Below are 10132 nucleotides of genomic sequence, written 5' to 3'. Positions count from 1 at the left end.
AAATCTTGCGTTTGGTTTTGCTGTTGTATTTTGATGATTTCCAGACTGTATTTAAGCTCCTGAAGGTGTTCTGGCTTTATTGATTTTGTTCCAGATGTCCCAGCTTGTTCCACCATCCAAGAAGTGAATGCTGACCCATAAATTCCCCAGTAGGCTGTGTTTTGTCCCAAAGCACTGAAAGAAAAACCTTGTTTATTTCATTGCCGGCCCCTAAAGAAGTGTGTATTCAGTGCTGTTCAGCGGAGCTGCACATGCACAGAGAAATGCTCCACCCCTCTTCAGTGCATTGGGGTCTATAAGGGCTGAGGCTAAGCTGGGGAAAATGGTAAAAGACCCTAGAAAGGAGCATGCTAAAGAAACCCCTCCATTTTGCCTTGGTCTCTGGTACTGCTTCCAGCACCTGCTTTTAGAGAGTAATATTAGAGCAATCCCTTGTCATGAGCCACATGGAGGATAGGTCCATCAATGGCTATTAGCCAAGATAGTCAGAGGTGCAACCTCCAGGCTCTAGGTGGCCTGAAGCCTCTGCCTGCCAGAAACTGGGACTGGAAGACAGATGGATCACTTGATAATTGCCCTGTTCTGTTCATTCCCTCCGAAGCACCTGGTATTGGCCACCGTCGGAACACAGGATACTGGGCTAGATGGACCATTGGTCTGACCCAGTATGGCCCATCTTATATTATTAGGTTCGTTCAGGTGCCAGAGTCTCAAAAGCAGAACAAATAGGGCAAGATAATGCAGCTTGCAGAGTTTTCGGACAGTTAGGTATATAACCCATTTATAAGTCGCCTATTCCATGTGCTCTGTACCAGCAAACCCATTGTACAATCAAATCAGCTGGAGAGATGGCAAAGGATGGGGTCTGTAGCAGCAACTGACCTGGCGTCTAATATGGACGAAAGAACTGTTCTCACTAACACTTTGCTGTTCCTAGTATAACCTAGCACTTGAGGTCTAAAAATGTTGTTCCACCAAAAGGAACAAAGAGGCTCAAGGCACAGGGGTGGGGGCGTAGGAGGGGAAAGAGGTGTGGCAGTTCCTGATTTAAATTGCTGAAGATCGCTGTGATCCTTCCTTCCACAATGGATTTTTGGATTTTTTGGATATTAGGAAAAACTTTTTCACTAAGAGGGTGGTGAAACACTGGAATGCGTTACCTAGGGAGGTGGTAGAATCTCCTTCCTTAGAGGTTTTTAAGGTCAGGCTTGACAAAGCCCTGGCTGGGATGATTTAACTGGGAATTGGTCCTGCTTGGAGCAGGGGGTTGGACTAGATGACCTTCTGGGGTCCCTTCCAACCCTGATATTCTATGATTCTATGATTCTAATGGCTGGGCAGTAAAGCAATCTTTTGAAAGGTATAAGACACTGAAGTTTTGGAGCCTGCTTTTCTGGCAGCGAGACATGAGTGGCATTTAGCTAATCTCAAGCTTCAGCACGATTTCAGGTAGAGAGAATTGTTTTGACAAGTGCATACGTGTTTTCAATCAGAATGAACGCTACCTGTTAATTTCAGAGCGCTAGCTGCACATGGGCAAGTTCATACATGTAGGGAAGAGCTGCATGTAGGTGGGGAGAGAATGCAGTCTCTCTCTCACACACACACATCAGTTGTCTCCCTGGCCAAAACCTCACCTACCCATAGTTATACCAAAGTATGGCAATTGGGGTTTCTCTGCGAGCGCTCAGCGTTTCTGACGAGGCAGAGCCCCAGTGTACACCGTGTGCGCAACCCCAAATGGCTCTGGACTTCGACACACCGCCACTGGAGCCATCGCTTTGATGTGCAAGTGACGCTTTGCAAACTTGAGACCCGGTGTTGGGGAAGCGTGAGGCGAGCAGGCGTTCAAAAGAAAATCTCGGGAGCTGTTATCATTTCCATGCAGCGCCGGAGCGTGGGGTAGGAGAGAGAGAGAGAGAAAACCCTCCAGCACATCAAATGAGCTCGTGCCATCAAATCTCAGCCAGGGAGCCAGGCTACGCTTTTGTGCAACAGACACGCGTAGGGAACCTGCCTCAGTCGGGGCACTGCCGGGCTCCCGGGCTCCAGCCCCATTTCTACCCTGGCTGGGGTTTAATCCCCGCCCGAGCCGCTCCGCGGGCGCCCAGAGCCCCAGCCCGGCCGCGAGGGGCTCCCCGGCGCGAAGCAGGGCGCGCCCCGCGGGGCTGAGCAGGGGGCGGCCGGCGGTCGCCATGACGGGCGCGCGCGCGGCAGCCGCCTGCCGGGGCTGAGCGGGGAGGGGCGGCCGGCGCGGGAGCTGTCCCTTCAGCACCACCGCGCGCCGGCTCCGCCTCGGGCAGCGGAGCCCGCATGGGAGCCCCGCCGCCGCCGCCGCCGCCGCCCGCTCCCCAGCCCCGCTGAGCGCAGCCGCCTCCGGCGCACGCCGGGAAGAGGAGCCCCGGCCGGCTCCCGGGCCCCGCGGCTGCCGACTCCCCTGCCCAGCCCCAGCGCCCCGCCTCAGCGCGCGGGCAGGGGGCAGGCGCGATGCCGGCGCGGGGCTGCGGGACGCGCCAGGCTCCGGCCGGGGCGCCCAGCTGCTGAGCGGAGAGGTAGGGGCGGGGCGCGGGGCGAGTCCCTGCCGGGGGGGCCAGCGGCGGCCCCTGGGGGGGGAAGGGGAGCCCGTGCCGGGCAGCTGGGGGAGTGGCCCCCACGGGGCTGCTCCGCGCCAGGCTCGGCCCGGCTGGTCCCTGCGCTGAAGGGCGGGGCTGGGGTTCCCACCCCGACACCAAACTGCCCTGGGAGCTCAGTCCAGTCCCCGCCGCGATTGCCCGGGGGCGCTACCGGCTGAGGGGGCCAGTCACCGTGTTTCACGCCAGGGGGCTTCTCCCAACACTGGGGCGAAGCCAGCGGAGCCCAGCCAAGCCCCGGGTAACTGGTGATTTGCTAGCGGCCCCAGGGACTCGCCGCCCGTGCTCATTACAGGGCCACGCTGCGAGCCCTGCCTCCGAAACAAAGACCAGCCCCGAGTGTATGTGAGCGCCGGGGGCTGGCTCGGGCTGCCGGGTGGCAATGCCCTGGGTGGCGAAAGGCAGGAAAGGGGGAAATCCCCATGGGGTGGCCCCTGGCACTGATCTGCGGTTTGATCCCATTCTAGGTCTATTCCCGGCGCCCCTTGGAAGAAGCTCACTATGCCCGGGCGGAGCCTGGAGGATTTCTCTCTGGCTAACTCGGAAGACAATGAGATCAGCATCAACGTCGGCGGCTTTAAGAAAAAGATGCGATCCAACACCCTACTAAGATTTCCCGAAACCAGGCTGGGCAAACTGTTGAGCTGCCACTCAAAGGAGTCGATATTGGAGCTCTGTGACGATTATGACGACGCCAAGAACGAGTTTTACTTTGACCGGAACCCCGAACTTTTCCCCTACGTGCTACATTTTTACAACACCGGCAAGCTCCACGTGATGGGCGAACTCTGCGTGTTCTCCTTCAGCCAAGAGATTGAATACTGGGGCATCAATGAGTTCTTCATTGACTCCTGCTGCAGCTACAGCTACCACGGGAGGAAAATGGAGCCGGGTCAAGAGAAATGGGAAGATCAAAGTGACCGGGAAAGCACCTCCTCTTCCTTTGATGAAATCTTGGCCTTCTACAAGGATGCCGCCAAGTTTGACAGACAACCCTTTGGAAACATCAGAAGGCAGCTCTGGCTAGCGCTGGACAATCCCGGCTACTCTGTCTTGAGCCGAATATTTAGCGTCCTGTCCATAGTGGTTGTTCTTGGGTCCATTGTGACCATGTGCCTGAACAGCCTCCCGGACTTCCAGCTGGTGGATAGCTATGGGAAGGCCGAGGAAGATCCTCGCTTTGAAATTGTGGAACATTTTGGCATTGCATGGTTCACATTTGAGCTGATGGCAAGATTTGCAGTGGCTCCTGACTTCTTGAAGTTTTTCAAGCATGCCCTGAATCTGATTGACCTCATGTCCATCCTGCCATTTTACATTACCTTAATTGTTAACTTGGTTGTAGAAAGTAGCCCGGCTTTAGCAAATTTAGGTAGAGTAGCCCAAGTCCTGAGACTAATGAGGATCTTTCGCATCTTAAAACTTGCTCGACATTCAACTGGCCTCAGGTCTCTTGGGGCCACTTTGAAGTATAGCTACAGGGAGGTAGGGCTTCTCTTACTCTACCTCTCTGTTGGGATCTCCATATTCTCTGTAGTGGCTTATACCATTGAAAAAGAAGAAAACGAGGGCTTAGCCACCATCCCTGCTTGCTGGTGGTGGGCTACAGTTAGCATGACCACAGTTGGCTATGGAGATGTTGTCCCAGGGACCACTGCTGGCAAACTGACGGCATCTGCATGCATCCTAGCTGGTATCTTGGTGGTAGTGCTTCCTATCACGCTCATCTTCAATAAATTCTCTCACTTTTATAGGCGTCAGAAGCAGCTAGAAAGTGCCATGAGGAGCTGTGATTTTGGTGATGGAATGAAAGAGGTTCCATCAGTCAATTTAAGGGACTATTATGCTTATAAAGTTAAATCCCTTATGGCCAGTTTTACCAATCTGAGCAGGAGTACTCCCAGCGAACTAAGCCTAGATGATTCACTGCATTAGACTGCAGATCTGACAGCAGTTTGCATGATGTGCACCAAGAGCTGTGTTTATAAACATTCCTATTCCTTGGGGTTTTTCTAGCATATAGTGTTGCTGACACTGCACTAACTTTGCACCTAACAGGAAATTTAGTTGCAAACTGACAGTTTGCACGTTTCCATCCTGTTGCATAGAAACAAAATGCTCATTTTTCTAGACAAGTGTTACTGTGTCCATGACACTAGTGCTAGTGGTGCAGTGCTGATTTGTTACTTAGCTTGTTTCCTTTAGACGTCCTTGTGTGAGCAGAGAAATGAGTTGATCCAGGGGAAAACACACAACTGTGAAATTAACAATGAAATAATCTGTTTTCACTTACACTGATGTAACAACTCTTATTATCTGTGCATTTCCCAATTAGTTTAAAGTGCTCGCAAGGCAGATTTTAAAAAGAGCATTTTAAAGTATCTGACACTAACTGCAAGTTAAAAACTTACCTGTGAATAGTTTACATAGTAACACATTGCCACCTTGTTATGCCAGCTAATACTAATGTTAACCACATCTCTGAAAATGTGATTGAGTTTAGCAGTTCAGGGAAAATTGGCATTTGTTCTAGAGCACATTTATTAAAGCACTAGGTGTTCTTTTGAAATTAAACACGTCGGTGAGATTTTCAAAAGCACTCGGCATTATCTAACTCTGCTTCCAGCCACATCAGAAGAAAAAAATCCCATTGCCCTCACTGGGAGCAGAGACAGGCCAATACTGAGCACTTCTGAAAAACTTACCCAAAGCTTTTAAATTATGAGCGCTTTAAGGCCACATTTTCAAAAGTGGCCTATAGCCTTGGTGCCCATCAAGACCCCTAGGGCTTGATTTTCAGAGGGGCTGAGCACCTGCAGCTCCTATTGACTTCAACTGGAGCTGCAGATGTTCAGCATCTCTGAAAGTCAGGGCCAAGGGAAGGAAGAAGGAAATTGGGCTTCAGACGAAGTTGGGCTCCCAAAAATGGAGGCATCCAACAATTAGAAGCCACATGTGAAAACATGGGTCTCTCTAGAGCATGGAAATATTCCAAAGTGAATGATAAAGGCAGTATTTTAGGAACTGACATTTACCTACTGAAAGATGACTAATTAAAAAGATAGCATATGTATTTCTGAGATACAGCCTAATTTTATCAGGGAGGACTGTTTTGATGCTTGGCATGAGAATTAAAACAGGTGTCCATGATAAATAATCTCATTAAGATTTTTGCAGATGAAACTGTAAGGGAATAAATATAGCTAGTATTTCTACTTAAAAATGGTTCAGAAAAGGATTCCTGTTTCTCAGTTCAGGAAGAAGCATTAAGGCTAAGACCAAGAAAGGGCACTTATTGGATCAGATCCTCAGCTTGTCCAATGACTTTGATGATTTAAAGCAGCTGAGAATCTGACTTAGTATTTGTAAAGTCTGTTTTAAGTAAGACAGCAGATCTTGATATTTAATTGTCCAAGTCATGACTCTGCATAAACTAATCTTATGAGTGCTCAAAGTTGTCTCTCCCTGCCCACTGTAATGGTTTAAGGATCAATACTCTCAGCTCAGACAATGCCCTCTCTACCATACTATCATATTTCCTGTTTACTAGAGAACTGTGCTGTCAAGCAAACTACCAGTACTCAGCTGACAAAATGGCTCTTTTCTGTTCAAACCCTGCTATATTGCAAACCAGTTATCTATTGTTTTCAAGTCAATTTGTAGTATAGCAATTTATGAAGATAAGGTGGGTTCAGAGAATAGATTTGAATTAGGGAGATTAACAAGTGTCTTAAAGCACTAAGGCCAAAATTGTCACATTTGGAATCCTAAAATTAGACATCTAAATAATATTCAGGCACCTGAATAAAAATGGCCTGATTATCACAGATGCTGAGCATCCACAGCTCACCTTGGGTCAAAAGGACATAGGAGTTGTCAAACCAAAGCAGACCAGAGGACCAGCTAATTCACTGTGCTGTTTCTGATAGCAGCCAGCACCACATGCTTCAGAAGAAGGTATAAGAACTCTGAAATAGGTGGATGTGGAATAACCTGCCCATCTGGAAAATTTCTTCCCAGCCCCCTTCAGTTAGTGGTTGGCTTATGCCCTGAAGCATGAGGGTTTATAACCCTTCTAAATGTTTTTGTTTTTAAAAAAATCCTTATCAATTTCCATATATTTCTCTGTAACTTCAGTAGGAGATATGAGTGCTCAGCACCTCTGAAAATTTGGCAGTTTATATTTAAGTTTCTGAATGTTGGATTTAGGTGCCTAAATTTAGGCATTCACATTCAAACAGGTAGGCCAATGCTTTCACCGCTGGAGGACTGAGTTCAATTTCTGTATAGGGTCACAGGTGTAGCTAAATTTGGTGGTCTCAACCTAGTCCTGAATTGGAACATTTGGATACTATCATCAAACCTGGAAAGGTAGCCAAAAGGAGCATAGCACTAGATTATGGGTATTTCAGGTCAGGATAGATATACCTTGAAAGAAGTATGTGGGAGATCTTGCATAGCACTTATATACAGAATGGGCTGAATCCTGTAGAGCTGGCAAAAAAGTCCATTGATGCAAAGGATAATTTGGCCTTCATTAGGTTTACCAGTTTGTGGTCTATGCAGAATCTCTCTCTAGCCAAGGGTCTTATTTTCTCAGCTTCACAAGCAAAGAATTCACAGAGTTTTTTAAAAAAATCCTAAATAGTATATTATTTTAAGGCCTGTTATTTCAGCAGACATGTAGAATTGTCAAAGGGTCACTAATTCCCCCAGCTGTTAGTTTAGCATTGCAAACTTTGGATTATTTAAATAAGATTAGATTATCTTGTTTTATAGATTTATTATTCATAGGGACATTGTTCAGTCATTTCTTCAGAAACTGAATGGAATGTTTCCAAATTGCATTTTATGAAAGAAAATGAAGTTTCCCAACGAGTCACTATTTTTATTGTATTGGTTGTAAGGAATTTTCATTATTGCTTTTTATATATATATATATATATATATATATAAGTGCTATGGATCAAAGATGCTAAATAAATAAAGTATTGCAATTTAGTAGGCACTCATTGCTATGATTCATTATGAAAATGACTTTATTATTAATTCAGGAGGATCCCTGCACACTTTACAAACTATATTTATAGAAGGGAATTACTTCATTCACCACGTAAATACAGCAACTGGGGGTGAAGCTTGGTCAGTGTTTAGGACACGAAGTAGCAAATACCGTATCCCAAAGTTAAACTACAGGTGGACATGCTGGCAGACTGAATGTAATTATCCAAACTTGAAACTTGCCCAGGACGCAAAGAATAACACAGACGAAAACAAGTAAAATGATTGAGTGTGTTGTCATTGTTTTATTCAATGTCAGAAATGAGTCCTTTACCAAGGCTTACAGCCCTGCTTTTGCAAAATGGGTAATGACTAATGCAATGTGGAGTGGAGCAGGGAAAGGGCCTAGGACCTTAGTTTAGTCTGGCATACAAAATACACCACCCAATAGCACAGTGCCCCCTAGCACCATTGGGTCTGATTTAAATGATACAGTAAGTACATATAAGGAGGAATGAGACATAGGCTGCCTGCCATTTTATAAAGGCAGCTATTGTAGGGCCCAGTCCTGTGAGCTGCTGAGCACCCTCATCTTCTATTAACTGCAATAGCGAAGAAAGATACTGCACATTTTGCAGGAGAAACTCAGCACTTTGCAGGACTGACTGTTAGCGAGGACAGAGAGAAGACAAGCTGTTTGGCCGGCTACTATCCTGCTGGATTTTTTAGATGACTGGTTTGTAAATTTGAGACAGTCTTGTGTCTTGTGAAACAGCAGGGCCTGAATTCAAGGATGTGAGGTGTCACAGGCAGCACTCCTTTGTGTTCTAGGCTTCAAAACGGTCAGGGCCCAAAATCTGCTTGTGATGCAGGTGCTAGCCAATTAATAGTATTCTACCTGATGTGGGCTAACTCTGCTTTGTAAAGGGCACGTTTCCGGTGTCAGAGAAAACACTGAAACATGTTGCTAGTGCTACCTGTATGCTAACAGGTTTAAAGTGGTTATATGAGGATTATGGTTTTACTTCCAACCAAGTAATTTACTTTGTCTGACGGATTAAACTTTGTTATGGAATTCTGATTTCTACTAACTCCCAGGAAAAACTTCCTAACTGTAAGAACAGTAGGACAATGGAACAGAGAGCCTAGGGAGGTCGTGGAAGTTCCTTCACTGGAGGTTTTCAAGAGGAGACTGGATAGCCACCTGTCTTGGATGGTTTAGACCAGGAGTTCTCAAATTGGGGGTCACGACCCCTCAGGGGGTCACGAGTTTATTACATGGGGGGTCGCAAGGTGCCAGCCTCCACTCCAAACCCCGCTTTGCCTCCAGCATTTATAATGGTGTTAAATATAAAAAAAAAGTGTTTTTAATTTATAAAGGGGGGCACACTCAGAGGCTTGCTATATGAAAAGGGTCACCAGTACAAAAGTTTGAGAACCACTGGTTTAGACACAACAGAGATTATCCTTGCGGTCCCTTCTAACCCTATGATTCTATAGAGCTGGGCTGACTATTATGGTGTTCCAAGGCTGCTGCTGAAAAGCAGTATGATTTATTTATAGCTTGTGATGAAGCAGCTAGTATTTGTTTAGATTTAGTATTAACACTTGTTTTATTATTCATAGATTTTAGTCACTTGTTAGTTGTCTCCTTCTGTGCAGACTGTGTATTATCCATTTTGAAATCAGACTTTTTCTTATATAATACAGCATGATCTGTTTCACATTTGTAAGCTTAAAAATTGAGAACTTTGTGTTTGTTACTTCAGTTTTAGCACTTACAGTATTTGCACACTGTTGTGTGGGCCTTTATTAAGACAGCAATGATCTGTTATATATATTACCACTTTAATTTTCTATCTGGTGCCAACCATGTATTATCACACTGGTATACTCAGTAACTCAGGCTTGTGCCACATAATGCAAATTAATGAAAAAACAGTATTTAAATTTCATCAAGGGATTAAAATTTAATCTAAACTGCAGGACATTCCAAGCATATATTATGATTAAAGAAAAGCCCATATTGTCTTGAAATGATAGGTTTCTTTTTAAAACTTTTCATCAGAATATATTTGTTTAAATGTTCTGATCTGGAGAAACATTTTTGGGCATTAAACAGATGGCACACAACTCTTGTTTTCTGTTTGGTAGATTAGGGACTAAGCAAAATACCTATAATGTTCCTAGGTATTAAATCAATTTGACATGACCTTTTATTTCTTCCACAAGAAACACTTTCCTTAGAGGCCTCTGCTGTGCACATGTAAGCAGTGTTCTGTGTTGGGTTGGTTATCCATTTCCTCTCATAGTATTTCTGATTTTAATCTATCTTTGATGGTACTTTCAAATAACATTCGACTTGCAATCACTGCCCATGTCACCGTGTCATGTCAGTAAGAGCCTTTTCTTATTTTATGCCTCTCCATTCGTATCTCACATTATCACCTCACTTTCAATGAGGTTGCACCAGAGATGAATTTGATCCACTATCTTCTCCT

At 45.7% G+C, this 10132-nt stretch overlaps 1 protein-coding gene across 1 annotated transcript; it reads left to right on the top strand.

Moving 5' to 3' along the window:
• Positions 1–3119: 3119 nt before the first annotated feature.
• On the top strand, positions 3120–9911 carry KCNS2 (potassium voltage-gated channel modifier subfamily S member 2). Its single transcript, XM_073329362.2, has one exon. It carries the CDS (start codon positions 3132–3134, stop codon positions 4563–4565), a length of 1434 nt encoding a protein of 477 aa, XP_073185463.1. The 5' UTR covers positions 3120–3131; the 3' UTR covers positions 4566–9911.
• Positions 9912–10132: the final 221 nt, after the last annotated feature.

The sequence above is a fragment of the Lepidochelys kempii genome, chromosome 2 (assembly GCF_965140285.1).
Source record: "Lepidochelys kempii isolate rLepKem1 chromosome 2, rLepKem1.hap1, whole genome shotgun sequence".
Classification (NCBI taxonomy): Eukaryota; Metazoa; Chordata; order Testudines; family Cheloniidae; genus Lepidochelys; species Lepidochelys kempii.
This window is presented reverse-complemented; position numbering and strand designations above follow the sequence as displayed.

Excerpts from the sequence above, each read along its gene's own strand:
- KCNS2 (XM_073329362.2), top strand. The coding sequence starts at position 3,132 with ATGCCCGGGCGGAGCCTGGAGGATTTCTCTCTGGCTAACTCGGAAGAC.